The 17,382-nt window shown below is 46.2% G+C and overlaps 1 protein-coding gene across 3 annotated transcripts in view; it reads left to right on the forward strand.

The window, feature by feature from the left end:
- The first annotated feature begins 5,111 nt into the window (after positions 1-5,111).
- The window catches only part of DCLK1 (doublecortin like kinase 1), a 356,767-nt gene continuing 344,496 nt past the window's right edge, over positions 5,112-17,382 (forward strand). For all 3 annotated transcript variants that reach the window (XM_086329367.1, XM_086329368.1, XM_086329371.1), the window contains exons 1-2: positions 5,112-5,349; positions 11,386-11,781. In XM_086329367.1, the coding sequence (XP_086185493.1) occupies positions 11,406-11,781 (376 nt within the window). In that variant the 5' untranslated portion in view covers positions 5,112-5,349; positions 11,386-11,405. The remainder of the gene's footprint in view (positions 5,350-11,385; positions 11,782-17,382) is intronic.

The following is a 17,382-nucleotide window of genomic DNA, read 5'->3' on the forward strand; positions in this document are numbered from 1 at the left end:
CACCTGTTACTAGGTAACTTCAGGTCTCTTCTTAAATGTTACTTCCTCAGGGAAGAGATGCTCTCTCTGAAGCTCTTTGTTCTTTTCCCTCATGCTACTTAGCGATATTGGAATTAAAGAATTATTTGTGTAAGGTGTACATACCATCCTACTCTCTAGAGACTGTCAAGGTCATGGGCAGGGGACTTGCAAATGTACATCATGGTTGTACTGCTCCTTCCTAGCACAGTGTCTGGCACATTGAAGACACTCAAAAATTATTTATTGAATGAATGGATGAAGGAATGGAAACTTGTGAGTGATTTATAGTTATATCTATAAATATCCAGGACCTCAAAATATCAACAAAGATATAGTCCTAAATATACAAATGTGAATTTCAGCCATCACCGGTTCTCTAGATACTCATTTGCTGTAGAGAACATATTTGCTGTAGCTAATGCAGCCTGCTGTGACCATGATCTGTTGAAAGCTTTTATCCACACAAGAGGAGGATGTTGGTGTGGTATTGATCAGGTTGACGGGAGGCTGGAGGGGTCACTGGCAATGTGATGGTGACATAACGTGTCTGGAAGGATCCCGCTCGACAGGTTAGAAAGGTGGATCCAATAACGACACACAATTTAACAAGGAAGTTACAGAGCACTGGACTTAGGCCCTGTGAATCTAACTGAACAAATAGGAATTGAGGGCCCTTAAGAGCCAAGCGCGTGAGACACATGGAGATCTTAATTAACTGGATGGGTCAACGGTGCAACATGCCTGCAGGCACACTCATGTGCTGTTTGGCTGCTTTAACAGAAGCAGCGTGTAAAGGACAGTTGAAGTCGTGGCAGACGCCCATCACCACCTGGGGCCAGAGGCAGGTGTCGAGGGAGGTCCTGACAGCTGCCCAGCACTGACGCTTCCAAACCATGTCATCTAGGAAACAGTTGAGGGGCTCGGGGTTCCTTGTGAAAGTGGAGTGGAGCAGAACTTGGTAGAATACAGTAGGCTGTCAAGGAGAGGCAGGGCCATTAGATCTGTCCTCTGTAGATCCAAAGAGAAGAGCCAGAACCACCAGGCAAATTTGAGGGAAGTGACTCTAGGTTTTAACTTGAGGCTCTGCCAGCAGGCGAGTGGGTTGTGCTTAGCGCCCCTTTCCTAAAGGAAATCACACATCGGAAAGTGGGATGTGAGCTTTGGGACGCTCTCTGTCCACTTCAGGAGGGCCTCTCGGGGTGGCAGGTCCCTGGCTCCTTTGTACAGGTCCAGAACTTGTGAAGTTGGGACCCGTATCATCATGTCTGACGTGCCAAGCCTGAGAGAAATGGCCAGATAAAAAACTAGTTTTAGAGATTTTTGTCCATCATATCTAGAAACCCCTGATCTATCCTAACTCTCAGAAGAGAACCTCATTTCTCTTCTGAATGTGCCATGTTCAGAAGCAGCCGAAGGGAGGCTGAAAGGCCCCTTGTGGTGGCGGGGATTCATGCGCAGGGTGGTGAAAACCGGACTGGCTGCCACAAGGTCCCTCATCAGGGAGTTGCTTTCATTCAGGAAGAAGGCAGAAGTAAGTGTTCTGTAATTAGAGGCGATTAGGAAACGCTGTGGGAAATGCCGTAAAGAGCCTTTACCAGATGGGAAGAAATACAAAGGACAATTAAAATGACGATCATATTCTATAAAACTATTTCCCACTGTTGTGGTGGGCACTGAATATGCTGGGTATCCCAACCCAGGGGCACAGCATGTCCCAGAGGACATGTAGAGGGCTGCATGGTCCCAGAGGAGGACTGAAGAGAGATGATGAACAGGACAGAGTACATTCCCCCTCCTAGAGGGAAAAACAGGAAGTGCGTCTCATTGCTAATATCCCTTATTCTGTAAACCTCTTTGAATCTGCATGATTAAGCACATTTTCTATGAAGAAGCCAATAAAAGGTACCTGAAAAAAGAGGTGTCAACTAAAAATTATTATTCTTTAGTTCTCTTTATCTTTCCTAGCCTCACCTGAAAACTTAATTTCAAGAAAATGAAAAAGCACATTTAGATCAGATTGTCCATCAACTTTGTGAACAAGCATGAAGGGCAAATATTCTCATGAAAAGACTTGCTCAGAGAGGACAAGCTGATGGTACCCATCACTACAGAAAGCAGCATTCACGAAAGCAAGAGTTGTTCTCGCTCTGTTATGAAATAATAAATCCACTGGTTAAAAAATTGCATTTTTCCAGAAGAGATTACACTTCACATTAGAATTTGGTATTGCTTTATAGGCCATAGCGATTGGAAAATTGACTTGAATCTTAAACACAGGAATTTTTTAAAAATGGAGTTGGACTTGAGATTTATTAGCTACATGACTTTGGGCAAATGAAGTAACCTCCCTCTGCCTAAATTCCTTCATCTCTTAGATGAGGATAGTAATGCCTAACTCGAATGGTTCTTAGGAGGATGGAAGAAGAAAATGTACAAAAGCCCCCCAGCACAGCAAAGAGCAAGCACTCAATTAAGAGTTGCCATCGACAGAACAATGTCCAAGCCACTGTCATCTTGTGGGGTGCAGCACTGTAGCTGCTCAGAACAGCAGCTGGGGTACACAGCGTTAGTTTTAGGGAGTTCCAGTGAGATCTCTGTTGCCTTCAGATTTTCATGGAGGAAAGGATGGATTGATTCCAGTCACGTCTTTGATCAGTACCCTGGTGATGTATAGAAAGTAACATCAGTTTTTGAAAATTATTTGAACAAGGAGTTTCCTGGTTAAATTTCATTTCAATCAGGAATTATTATTGAATAGGAGTTAGATATGCCACACTGGAATAATTTAGGCACTTCTATAGTTACTTGGGGGCTTTCCGGGTGACACCAGTAGTAAAGAACCTACCTTCTGATGCAGGGGACACAACAGACAGGGGTTCGATCTCTGGGTCAGGAAGATCCCCTGGAGGAGGCCATAGCAACCCACTCCAGTTCTTGCCTAGAGAATCCCATGGACAGAGGAGCCTGATGGGCTAGGTTGCTGCAAGTCAGACATGACTGAAGTGACTGAGGATGCAAGCAAACCCACTCCAGTGGGTTTCTTGCCTGGAGAATCCCATGGACAGAGGAGCATGGCAGGCTAGTCTGTGGGGTCACAAGAGTCAGACACGACTGCGTGACTAAGCACAGCACACATAGCTACTTCCATTAGGTTACTGGGTACCACTTAGTGCCAGCCTGCTATCCTGACTAAATGATATGACCAAAGTATAGTAGCTGGTAGGTACTATTCAGTGTGCCCATCTATTTACTTATGTTACCCTTTGGTGTCGTGAAAGGGTTAATAATGCCCAAAAGTTTCTAGTGAGAGCACTTTACAACTGAGAGGATCAAACTCAAAAGTGTTTCTTTGGACATTATCTGCATATCCCAGGTTGAAGAGCTAGGACAGAGGAAAGATATGGTTGAGTTACTTAAAGTGCTTAACAAATGACCCTGATAGAATACCCATAGGGGTTAGGAGAGGGAATATATTTCTTGGTTTAGCATTTTGGCAGAAATCACTTGGCATCTGTCATTGGAAAGATAAACAGAAACTCTTATTTCCCTTCTCATAATACACTTGGTTCCTTACTTTCTTCACACTTACCCCTTGGCCTCGTTTTGATTAGAATTTGAAGGAACAGTCTCAGTACTTTGCATGTAGTTAATTTGGTGAGTTTATTGTACTCATCCCTGGGCTATTCAGGAGTTCAAAAATAAATATGCAGCACTTGTTGAATATGTAACATGCATCTCATTTGAGCTGCATTTTATAACAAACGGTAATTATTTAGTATTTACATAATACTTCGAAAGTAATTCAGAATAGCTCTTATTAATAATAACTAGTCAAATATACATAATGGGCTCAGCTGATAGAAAAAAAGTTGATTTTCCATTAAAAGATGTAAGCTCAGGAAGAGAGAGAAATACCTGCGTATTTGTGTATGTGTGAGTATTTGCGACAAATACACGTCTCAAGGGGCTTCCCAGGTGGTGCTAGAGGTAACCTGCCTGCCAGAGCAGGAGGCATAGGAGACCCAGGTTCAATCCCTGGGTTGGAAAGATTCCCTGGAAGAGGACAGGGCAACCCACTCCAGTATTCTTGCCTGGAGAATCACAGGGACAGAGGAGTCTGGTGGGCTATAGTCCAGGGGGGTCGCAAAGAGTCGGACACGACTGAAGTGACTTAGCACACACACACCCACACTTCTCAGGGGACATGGCCCACAGTCAGGGGATGAACTGGACCTGAATTCAGGCAGCCCACTAAACAGGCTAAGGTTTCACGGAAGTCTGCGACCTGATCCCACTCCTTGGACTTCTGTGCAAAATTTGGAGGAAGCTGTGAGCAGTCTGGGCTCTGACAACATTCCTGCTCCGGGAGGGAAGGCTTATGTGAGTTCATGGGGCTTTCCAGTGCTGACCACTAGCCTTGGCAGCCACGAGGTGTCCAGTAGCGAAACTTGGCCTCTAAGTTATCAAAGGCCTGCTGTGACATATTCAGCTCCAAGCAGAGGTCACAGTTTCAAGGATGACTCAAGTCCCGGGTTCCAGTGGAGTTGATGGGTGGGATCTATGCGCAGATCTGGCCCTTCCCAATTAGGGGGCCTGAGGGTGACACTCGTGTCGGTAGGTAGGGAGGGTCTCCTGGGTGAGAACTGATGACAAGGCCATCACGTTGGCTTCCACAGTTTTGGGAATGGCGTCAAACCATGAGGTCACATACAAGTGTGTGTACCCTGAGGGGAGAAATGTCCCTCCGCTCCCGTCGCCCGGCCTGCCCTGAGGAGGACACACCTCACGTTCCCGGTTCAGACCCGGTACACGTTCTCTCTCCCGGTCCCCAGGTCCACCACCGACCGCCGCCTGTCTCCAGACAACCACTCCCGGGGCCCGGGAGGTCAGGGGGTTTGTCCAGCCAGACGCAGCGAGGTCGCCGTGGCAGGCCAGGGCGCGGGAGGCGGGGGCCCGGGGCGCAGCCGTGGTGGGTGCGCCCGGCCTGGAGGGGCGGGGGCGCGGGGCGCGCACGCGGAGGAGGAGAAGGAGGAGCGGGGCGGGCGAGCGAGTGAGCCACAAGAAAAGGGAGCGCGCCCGCCGCCGCCGCCGCCCTCCTCCGGAGAGAGGCAGGAGTGAGGCTGTGCGAAGCGCCGCATTTCAATGAGGACCGGCCGAGGCGCATCCCTGCTCTAGCGGCTGCAGCCCAGACGCCCGCGCTCCTGCCGCCGCCGCCCAGCCCCGGCCCCGCAGCCCCGCGGCCCGGCCGCGCCCAGCCCGGCGAGGACAGCGCACTAGGCGGCCCGAGCGCGGCCACAAAGACCCCCGGCGGCGTCTCTCCGCGGACCGGTGCGTGGTTTGCCTTCGCCTGGGGACGGAAGCAGTGGGGAGGGCCGGCCGGGGGCCCCGCTGGGGACCGGGCCAAGCCTGCTCCTCCCGCAGCTGCGGGGCACCGGGGGAGCGCGGGCGCTGAGGGCCGGTGGGCGCCTACTCGACCGCCGCCGCCCCGCCCGCCCTCCGTTCCTCGAAAGGCGCTTCCCGGTCCTGCTCCGGCCGGGGGCGCTATGTGCGGGCGGCCCCCGGGCCGCGGGCACCTGCCTCTTTTGTCTGGTGCCACCGCCGCGCTGGAAACGGGGAGTCGGGCGAGCGGGGCTCCCGGCCGCCGCGTTGTTAGTGGAGAACCAGGGCGCAGGGGCCGGGCGAGGTGATGGTCATTGTCAGAACTGGCCGCGGAACGGGAACCAAGTCTGCGCCCAGAAGGAGTGGCCGGGCCAGGCCTCTTATTGTGTGTGCGCTCTCCCGTGGGCCCGGAGGGTGGAGGACTGGGGTCCGTGCATGGTGGTGGGGGGGCAGGGTGGATGTAGCAAGTACATTTGCGGGGTCTCAAGTTCCTTCGGGGACTGTGAGGCTGCCCCCTGTACAAATTGGTGCCCGCAGTGCTAAAAAGCCTGCGGAGAGGAAATGGCATTCTCCTCCTAGTGGGAGCGCACGCACAGCCCCGCATTGCCCCGCAAAAGGGGCGGCGGTGGAAAACCGGGTTTGCTCCGAATCGCTGCTGGGTTGGGCGGGGAGCTATTTATGAGAGATGGAGCAGATGAAAGGTCTCGTTCAGACCGGCTTCCTCTCCCCGCACCTGTGAACGTGTGTACAGATTACGGAGCACACGCGTTCAGCGGCCACGCAGCAGGGTGTTCTGTGAATACGTTTTATGAATGTTCCTAAATATATCTCCTTTCCCCAGAAAGTAGGACAGCGTTTTAAGTATGAAATGTCGCATGAATGCGGGTCGGAGAGGATTCTGAGAGAGGTTATGTGTAGAACATTATGAAAGCTACGCTTGTATCCTGTGATATAGCTGCGTCTAGGGTGGTGCATGCACTCTGAAGGTGTGTGCGCGCCTCGTATTGCACGCCTGTCCATCTCCCCCATATCCTAGTTCTACTGGCAAAATGTGCCTTGAAATCTCTAGGTCCAGCATCTATATAGATTTTATATAAATCTATTTAGAAACATTTATAACACGATAGTCTTTATGCCAGATTATTTCTTGGTGTGAGTGTGTGTGTGTGTATGTGTGAGTGTATGAGTATAATCTGTGAACAGGAACTCATGTGCTCATCTAGAGAAGGATGAACGCAGAGGTTCTTCATGATGGTGAGAAATCCCACAGAGAACCATCTAAAACGCTGATTTCTCAGCCTGGCAGTGTTTATAGGAAAATCTCTTGATAAGAGCCAGGCCCGGGTCTTCCCCGCCCAGGCGTCTATGAGCTCCCTGGCTCAGGCCATGCGGTTACCTTCATGGTATCAGGACACACCTGTGCCCAGGCCCTTGGCCACCTATGGTCTGTGACCGTGTGGCTGTGCTCCTTAGCTGGCTTCCACAGAAAGCAGGGGAGCCGTGGAAGTCTGGTGAATCTTCCCCAGGTGCTCTTGATTCAAATAAATGACTAATCCATTGGAATTGCTGAGCGAGGGAGAGAACACCTATTTTAATGCCACACATAATATCTGGAGCACGAGGATGTGTAGTGTGGTTTTTGACATTCATTTAGTGGTAGCTGTAGCCTTCAGAATGATTTCACTGGGAGTGTGGTTTTTCTTTGTCACCAACATCATTGCTTACTTTGGAGCAGGCTCAGTGAAGGGAAGTAAAAGATCTTGGCCCTGCTGTGGTTGAACGCCTGATCCAGTTTGGGAAATGTACAAATAAAACAAAATCAACTTTTCTGTTCTAAATAGATGTTTTTTTTTTTTTTGGTGGCGGGGGCCGGGGGGTGGGGGGAGGTCTGGTGTGGAATTCTTGGTTCTAGAAGCCTTTCCCTCAAGGGGATTCCAACAATTGCTAAATCGTTTGACCCTTGCCAATTACAGATCAACAAGAGCCCCTTGGAATTAGATTTGCACTTTGGCAACACAGTTGTACCATCCTTTCCGCATGTCCTGTGTGTTTCAGTTTATTTGGATTTGAGAGAAAACGCCTAGGGTAGAAAGAATTTTTTTTTTTTTTTTTTTTAGTTGCTAAGTTATGTCTGACTCTTTGGGACCCTGTGGGCTGTAGCCTTCCAGGCTCCTCTGTCTGTGGGATTTCCCAGACAAGAATACTGGAGTGGGTTGCCATTTCCTCCTCCAGGGGATCTTCCTGACCCAGGGATCGAACCCAGGGATCGAACCCAGGTCTCCTGTGTTGGCAGGCAGTTTCTTCACGGCTGAGCCACCAGGGAAGCCCTAGGAAGAATTATCACTGCCTTTAAAAATAAAATCTTCAACAGCCAATCCAGCCTTTATACTTCACGAAGTTTGAGGAACCTAGGGAATTGGCATGGCTATTTCAGTACTGGCAGCATCAGTGTCCCAACACACACTCCCTTTTGGAAAACAAAAGAACGCCTTTTAAAAACAATTAATAAGCGTAGGAGCAGTTATGATATCATCGGCAAAATATTTGTTCTGTTTACTCAGTTACTAGCTATCTGAAGAACTGGATATCAACTGATAATTGTTTTGAAGTTATCTAACTTCAAAATCAGTGAAACCAGTTCATACTTACATATGGTAAATTTTTTTTCTGGAAAATGCAAATTTATTTTTATTTTCATGAAGTTATTTTATTATTATTGTTAATTAATTTATTGGCCTTGCCTCACTGCATGTGGCATCTCAGTTCCTTGACCAGGGATTGAACCCTGGCCCCCCTGCATTGAAAGTGCAGAGTCTTAACCATTGGACCACCAGGGAAGTCCCTGGAAAATTCCAGTTTAGGCTGTCTGGGGTAGTAAGTGGCATGGGGTAGTTTTCATGTCTGGAGGAAAAACGTGCCCTGAACTCATCACTCCAGATTGAATCCCACTGCACTGCTCTTCCCCCCGCCCCGCCTCAGGGCGCACAGGCGGAGACGTTGGAGGCCGGATGACCTGCCTGGTCTCCTGCACACGGAGTCTCTCTGGCAGTTGAAGTGGTCTGCCCAAGAGGAGCAAAGGCTTTCAAAAGCCTGCTTTACACGTGATGAGCGGCCGCTGGCAGGGGTCTAGGCCACTAAAACACAGAGCTCGGGTCAGAAAGGAGGGGGCAGGGGCGCCAGCTTCAGAATCACTGGAGTACATCCGGGTTCAAGTCCCAAGGCCCTCAGTTATGACTTTGGCACGTGGATACAGCCCGTACTCACCCTCGTCACAATAACATCCCCTCCTTAATGGACTGTCAGGAGGTCTAGAGGTCATTTTTAGCATGTTACACAGTGGTTGATCGCCACTTAACAGTGTCAGGCAAATCACAGACATCCGATGAGTGTGAGCTTTTTCCACTGCATGCATTTCAGGAGTGCACAGTCTCTGGCCGTGCATGAAGCTTTGAGCACGAATTTTTAGTCGCTCTGAGTGGATCAGAGGTCAGTTTATGGAGAGTGAAGGAAAGGTCAGGGAGGCTTGGCAGGCCTTTGGCATTTGGGTTGGTTTGGAGTGACCTTCAGAACGGCGACATCGTCTTCATGGTGGGGTTTGGGGGGCACTAATAAAGTTCTAACTCCAGGAGGTGGTGGAGGACAGGGAATCCTTGTATGCTGCGGTCCATGGGGTCGTAAAGAATCAGACACGACCGAGCGATTGAACAACATAAAGTTCTTGCCCCCAGTTTTCATTTCCCTATGTTCTGTTTCATTGTGCCTGAAATTTTGTCATTGAGACTTCTTTCTTTGAGTGCTGAGGTTTTCCCATCTTCTAGATTGTCCTATTAAAACACAGATCACCTGTGAAGGGCAATAGCACGAGCCTTCGTCAGCTAACCCCTGAGCAAGGGTGAAATAATCCCACGGGCAGCCTGCCCATGACCCAGCTCCGTCCAAAGTCAAATGGAACTGTGGGGGCACAGGTGTGCCTTCCAGAAGGTCCTGACATGGAAATGGTGGAGGGTAGGGGGTGGGCACTCACCTGGATCCCCCCTTGCTGGAAAGGGGAGATTCTCTTCCTGCTAGTTCTTCCCGTGACAGAGTCAGGAACAGAAAAGCAAATTTTATGAATTAAAAATATTAATACTTATCACAGTCTAGACATTACCCGAAGTGTTTCGTGTGTATTCAGTTATTTAATAGCTGATATTAACTGTGAGGTAGGTACTATCGAGTTTCCCACGTGTGACGGAGGAAACTGGGGCTTAATGATGCTGAACAAGTAGATTTCTCCCGGTTACATAGTTTGTTCTGGATCAAGTCTGGATCAGCGTCTTTAAGCCTCAATTTCCTCCACACAAAGACAGAGAGAGTCTTAGTGGAAAGAAGGGCCAAGTGCCTCAAAGAAGAAGTAACTTTGATCCCTTTTGGTTTTATTTTGTTGTTGCTTTTCCTTTTCTTTCTCCTCTTCCATCCCTCCCTCCTTCCCTTTCTCCCTGTCCCTTCCTTTTTTCCCCCCCATTTTAAAAATCCACCTTATCTGAAGCATTAAGTGTAAGTAAATGAGTTAGTGTGAGTCCACTTTTCAAATAAATTTCAATTGACTATGTAGGAAATTCCCAGGTGGCACAGTGATAAAGAATCTGCCTGTGCTGCAGGAGAAACCGGTTCAGTCCTTGGGTCAGGAAGATCCCCTGGAGAAGGACTTGGCAACCCATTCCAGTATTCTTGCCTGGAGAATTCCATGGACAGAGGAGCCTGGTGGGCTACATTCCATGGGGTTGCAAGAGTTGGACACGATTTAGTGACTAAACCACCATGTAGGAAAATCGCTTTTAAACCTATGGATTTTTTTGCTCTTGGTCTGGCCATGGAGACTGCAAACACTGGGTAAAATGTTTACAATCTGACTTAAAAAAAAAAAAAATTCATTCATTCATTTATTTTTGGCAGTATTGTGTCCTAGCTGCAGTGTGGGGGATCTTCCTTGCGGCCTGCAGGCTTCTCTCTAGTGGCTCACGGCACCTGGAGCCCGTGGGCTCTGTAGTTGCTGCAGTGAGCCTAGTTGCTCCCCAGTTTGTGGGATCTTAATTCCCTGACCAGGTATCGAACCCGAATCCCCTGCATTGGAAGGTGGATTCACAACCACTGGACCACCAGGGAAATCCCTAAAATCTGACTGTGAAATGTTACCTGCCCTCTTTTGCAGAGAAGTCAGTGGCACCCCACTCCAGTACTCTTGCCTGGAAAATCCCATGGATGGAGGAGCCTAGTAGGCTGCAGTCCATGGGGTCGCTAAGAGTCGGACACGACTGAGTGACTTCACTTTCACTTTTCACTTTCATGCATTGGAGAAGGAAATGGCGACCCACTCCAGTGTTCTTGCCTGGAGAATCCCAGAGACGGGGGAGCCTGGTGGGCTGCCGTCTATGGGGTCGCACAGAGTCGGACACGACTGAAGTGACTTAGCAGCAGCAGCAGCCGTCTTTTGATTCCTGATCCCCCCCGCTGCTGTATCTTTTATATTTAGCCCTGGACTGATGTGAAGGCTCATGTGCTACCTACCATCAGCATTAACCTGCAGGGAGCCTTGGAGTCAGACAAACCTGGGTCAGAGTTCTTGGTTCAAGCGTTTCTCAACTGTATTATTTGGAGAAATTTGGGAGAAATTTTCTGTGCCTCATTTTGTTTATCTGTGTATGGGGTTAATAATAAATAAACTTCGAAAGGTTTGTTGTGACTATCAGAAATAAGAGCGGTTCAAAGCCGGACATTCGAGGTGGTCAACGCATACCAGCCGTATTCTAACAAAACTGGGGTTGATTAGTCATCTGTTTCCACTGGGTCTGCCTCTAAATATTTGTCTTTTCTCTCCCAAGTTGATCACTCGTATGAAACATATCATCTGTTATAGCAGTGTTCCCATCGGCTGCTCTCAAGCTGAGCCTTCCGGGTCTGGAGGCTAAAATAACACCTTTGTGTTTCTGTTTCTGTGCCTCCCAGGTTCAGCTCTAACCGCAGTCATGTCCTTCGGCAGAGACATGGAGCTAGAGCACTTTGACGAGCGGGACAAGGCCCAGAGGTACAGCCGAGGGTCGCGGGTGAACGGGCTGCCCAGCCCCACGCACAGCGCCCACTGCAGCTTCTACCGCACCCGCACGCTGCAGACCCTCAGCTCCGAGAAGAAGGCCAAGAAAGTGCGTTTCTATCGAAACGGAGATCGCTACTTCAAAGGGATTGTGTATGCCATCTCCCCAGACCGCTTCCGATCTTTTGAGGCCCTGCTGGCTGATTTGACCCGAACTCTGTCGGATAACGTGAATTTGCCCCAGGGAGTGAGAACAATCTACACCATTGATGGACTCAAGAAGATTTCCAGCCTGGACCAACTGCTGGAAGGTGAGTGCTGGGGGAGACCTCCCAAGGGACCCTGGAGGGGATGGCCTCGGTTCCCAAAAGTTTGTATTATTCTCAGCATTTCTTGCTTGAACTCCAAGAGCTAGCATCTAGTCTCATGGTGGTGTCCTTGTATGTTACACATTGGGAAGTTCACATGGCTGTACAGTAGTGTAAAACAAAACCAAACCTAGTAATATTAGATCAGGTAACTTATATAATGGACTGAAGGAAAAACGGTCTTATTTCTGCAGCATCCTCTCTATTTTTTCTCATACCCATGCTACATTACTTTTACAAGTCCATTTTTTTGTATCTTTATTCAATGGTTGGTTCATATTCACTGCTAGTTGCAAATTGAGCTTTTGCTCCCACATGTCTGCCAGTACGTGAACTGAAAATAACTAATGATTCATGAAAATTTTGAGTTGAATCTTAGATAGGTATCAAAACTATTAATTTTGATCACTGTAGACTGAGGCCTGAAAATTCAAGTGATATATGTCTATGCTTACATGATAAGATAGTGGTGATGTTGGATCAAAAAATTAGGTTTGTTGGCTATTCTTTCCAATATGATACATTTAAATTTTAAAATTATTCTGAGGTTTGACTAATTCTAAATTTAAAGGATTGTTGTCTTTCGATGGCATTTGAGGAATTAATCTACTCAGTTTATTTTTATAAAGTTTAACTGAGGTTAACAGTCATTATCTGTTTTAGACATTTCAAGTGGAAATAAGTCTTCCCAGGTGGCTTAGTGGTAAAGAACCCACCTGCCAATGCAGGAGACATGAGTTCCATTCCTGGATCAGGAAGATCTCCTGGAGGAGGGTGTAGTAACCCACTCCAATATTCTTGCCCGGAAAATCCCAAGGACAGAGAAGCCTGATGGGCTACAGTCTAGGGGTCACAAAAAGCTGGACATGACTTAGTGACTGAGCACTCACCCAGTGAAAATAGGACTATCTGTGCACAGATGAGACCTGGTGTCTTATGCAAGCAGAGTAGATTTCCTTCTCTGGAATAGTCTTATTTCAGGACCGATCCCATTTGAACTGGGTGGGAATTCTCTGATCACCTTAGAAATCATAAGTGAAGCAAAATAATTCGGAGAAAAATACTGGGATTAAATTCACGCTGAGAGGTAAATGATCCTCTTTGGACAGTAGATTTTTCTAAGTTGAAGTCTCAAGGTCCTGATGAAGTAATAGCACAATGGAAAATGGAAAAGGACATTGAGAAGGTGGGGAGAGCTTGGTTTCACCCTGAGTTTATCCCTACTCCAAGTATATTTGCCAGGCCCTGTGGTCTGTCTGGACTCTGGACGAATGCCATGCCCTGACTACGCACAGGCAAGCACTCTGGTCCTCCTTTGAAATCAGAATCTGTATGTGATTCAAGGCTCAGGGCTTCCTCTGTCTTTCTCCCATTTCTCTTCCCTTGATCCCTTGGCAGGGGTGCCAGTCCACTCACAGTTTGACTGCACTTGAGAGAAGCCTGGGTTTGGTGTATTTATTTTGTGGGAATTCACTTCTCTTTTCGATGACTCGTCACCCTGCCAAGATGCCTGCAGACTTGGCCTTTTTCCTTCTATTCAGATGCTGGAACTTCCAGTAAATTAAAGGGGAAGAATGAACATAAAACCTTTCTGTTATCAGCTTTGATTTTTGTGCCCTGTCCTTTTCATGACCTTGGAAAAGGCAGGATAAATAATTTGGTGAGATATTCCAAGGGATCTGGATAAAGATCAAGTGCAAAGTCAGGTGTGTGCCCAGTCACCTAAATCATCACTTTAAGGGCTGATGGTGTTGTAGGGAAGATATGCCAGAATCTCCGAGCACCTTCTCAGATATCCTGGGCTTGGCAGCCTCCGGTGTAGAGTCACCTGTGCAACATTTCCTGGGAGAGGGCTACCTCAGTCAGTTTATCACCAAGGATCGATCTGTACTCAGAAGTAGCAAAGATATTCCCATGATTCCCATCGACCAGGGAGAGGGTATGAGAGGTGGGACATGACAGTACTTTTTATCTGGGGGACCAGCAGAATCATGACATGTTGCTACCATCTGCTTGGTCAGTTTTTTAGTACAAAAGAATACCCAAAGAGACTGCTGTCCTGAGCGGTGATAATAATGATCACTCACAAATATGGGGCATGTGTGTGGCATATGTGAACATATTTCATTCTTACAGTGATCCTAGGAGGTAGGTACTGTTAATCACCCTCATAGTAAAAAGTGAAAAGTGAGGCACAGTGTGGTTAAGTGATCTGCCAGGGTCACACAGCAAGAAAGAGTTGGGATTTGAACTCAAGAAGGCTGATGCCAGAGTTTGATCTCTTAACTGCCACTGACATAAGATACCGAGTGAGGTATTCTTAGTGGCCTTTTAAAATTGAAGTACAGTTGATTTATAATATTGTGTTAGTTTCTGGTGTACAGAAAACTGATTGTTACATATATATGTGTGTGCGTGTATGTACCTATGTATGTACATATATATACATATAAAATATTCTCAGTGGCTCTTAAATGAAATATTATTGTATTGGCTTCTTCCTGAAAACAAATGTTTTTTAACCTCGACTTAATTCCAGGTGTAGTAGATACTGCTCCCAGAAACACTTTAATCTTTTCATTTGCCTCCAAACACTTTTCTCCTCAATTAATTTGAAGTAACTGCAGATGGAATAATCTGATGTTAAAAATTCCTTTTTGGAAAAAAATACTTTTCTGATTAAATAAATAGTAACGTCAGTAAAGTAGGTAAGTTTGCTTATTGTCTGCGTTTAAAAATTTTTTGTTTAAATGCATTTTTTCCATCTATAATACTGACAATTAGCATGCAGCTGCGCTTAGTGTAAGCTGGAAATTCATTTAGATTTGCCTCTTTGTCAATTACGTTTTTGCTTAGTCTGATAAAATGCAAGCCGTTGCTTCATATTCACCATTAGGTTCCTAGCTCCCACTTTACATACTAATTTTATGTAAAAGTCAATGCATGTAATTAGCGTCTCATTTCTCCTTCCAATATGATGATGTTTTAAATTAAATCGTTTTAGTGGGAGCAGTGACAAGTATATTTGACTTGTAATTGTCTTTTGTAAGTTTGTTTGTTCTCACTTATCTCAGACTAGAAATCCTGACAATGACATGTGTGAGTTTCTTTATTTATAATGGCTAATAGTTTCACTATTTTACTATTATTGTGCCTAAGTTTGTCTTAAAAAAATGCCTAAGTTTAGCTAGCCAGGAATGAGCTGGCTCTTAGGCTGAAGTATGATTATATGAGTAAGGGTGTGTGTGTGTGTGTGTGTGTGTATGAGTAAGGGTGTGTATATGCATGAATGCATGATTGTGTATCTATTTGTGCAGGTATGTTTATGTATACACACATGCACACACACACTTCAGGGTAGAACATAGATGACACTCCTAATTGTTTACTTTCAACATGGCCTTTATATGTTTGAAAAAATCATGAAGCTCAATAAGGAAAGTTGAATTGCAGGTCTATTTCTGCAAGTGATTCATCTTGAGACTTGGCCTCATTCTCCTGATACTGCCTCTTTCTACCCAGTTTTACAGTGTTTATATTCCACTGTAGGTGTGAGGATGTGGTAAGGATAAATGAAGGAGGAACATTTAAAACCTTTGAACTCTTAGGAGAAAGATGTAGTATTATATACAACTTGATATATAAATCCCAAGCCCTGATTGATTGACTGGTCGTTATTTGATGCTCAAGCATCAGGAATGTGTGTTGAAGAATAGGTGCTCCCCTCCCCCACACTTTTAAATAGACTTATTATTAGTGCAGTTTTAAGTTGGGGGCAAAACTGAGCAGAAAGTACAGAGTTTTCCCATATCCTGGGGAACTCCTGGTAGCTCAGCTGGTAAAGAATCCACCTGGAATGCAGGAGACCCTGGTTTGATTCCTGGGTTGGGAAGATCCCCTGAAGAAGGGAAAGGCTACCCACTCCAGTATTCTGGCCTGGAGAATTGCATGGACTGTATAGTCTCTGGGGTCGTAAAAAATCGGACACAAATGAGCAGCTTTCCCTTCCCATATCCCCCTGCATCCACCCATGAACAGCCTTTCCCATTATCACCAGAGGGGTACGTTTGTTACAGTCACTGAGCTGACATTGACAGACCGTTATCATCCCAAGTCCATAGTTTACACAAGGGCTCACTCTTGATATTGTACATTTTGTGGGTTTGGACAAAGAAATAATGATGTGTATCCATGACTGTGGTATCATACAGGATAGTTTCACTGCCCTAAAAATCCTCTCTAATCCGCTTATTCATCCCTCCATGCCTCAATCCCTGTATCCATTGACCTTTTTACTGCCTCAGTAACATCCTTTAATGTCTTGTGTGAATGTAAGAGCCAGAGTTTCCTTTAAGCAATAGGGTAGAAACATGCAAGTGTGCTGTCTTCTGGATACGAGTAAGTTAATATGTACGTGACATCTGCATGTATTAGAAACAAGTTGCTGGGTTCCTGGGCTCCCAAGCTGTGACATGCCCCTACCCACCTTCCCTCCCTGGCCCCACCATGGACACTGCTTGATTCCACATCCCCAGCCTAAGGGCTTTTCCCAAGGCCCCATCAGAATTAACCTCTCAGGAATAAACCTATACTTCACCCCAAAGTCAGGAAATCTCTCCAGTCATGATTTCCAGGGCCCCCACCTCTCTTGGCAACTTTCCCCCGACATGTTGTCATCATCTATCAGTACTTTTCCCGTCTAATTTACTACCTGACTCTATGCCTCTCTCTGCTCTATTTAAAGATTTTTTTAATTTAAGTTTTGAAAAATTGTAAAACGTGCCTGTCTAAAATCCCCATGTGCTCAGTAGTTCACTAGTTTTTTGAATATCCGTCCTCTCAGAGACACCAGTGTTTGTCGAGAATATGCTTATCATTTGCCTATAAGTTAACGTTCCTTGCTCACACATTGGCACTGTGCTTTACACGCTTAACCATATACCATAGCATGAGTCTAGAGCCGCTGCAGCCTTTTTCCTAACCTCAGAGTATCCCTTACACCATGAGCCATTTTTTAATTTAACCAGTCTTTATCTATGGGCCTCTGGGTTGTGTGCGATCCTTTGTTATTAGAAGCGGTTTTGACGGGAATATCCTTGATGTTAAGTTTTCCACTTGTGTAGGGGAACATGCACAGGATCAATTCCTAGAAGTAATATTGCGGGAGAGAGAAGTACAGGCATTAAACTTCTAAGAGCTATTGGAAAATTTCTCTTCATAGAAGTGGTACCAGTTTGTCCTCCCCGTTAGTAATGTATGAGAGTGGCTGTTTTTCTACGAGGCAGTGTGTTACCAAATGTTTTGTCATTTGCCAATCTGTTAAGAAAAGCGTGTACCCTCTTATAGTTTTAAATTTCATCTTTCCATATCTATTTTTTTCTCCATAGCTTTTGTCCATGTCCAGGTTGGGGTCTTTTTTTTTCTAATTGACTTCTAGGATTTTTTTTTTTTTTTAAGATATTAGCCCTTCGTGATACTAATTTCAAGTATGTGTTTTTCCAGATTGTCCTTTAGTGATTTTGTTTATTGTGTTTGTTTTTTTTG

This window comes from Bos grunniens, chromosome 12, assembly GCF_055505025.1.
Source record: "Bos grunniens cultivar Pamir isolate PY7600 chromosome 12, Bosgru_T2T1.0, whole genome shotgun sequence".
In the NCBI taxonomy this organism is placed as follows: domain Eukaryota; kingdom Metazoa; phylum Chordata; class Mammalia; order Artiodactyla; family Bovidae; genus Bos; species Bos grunniens.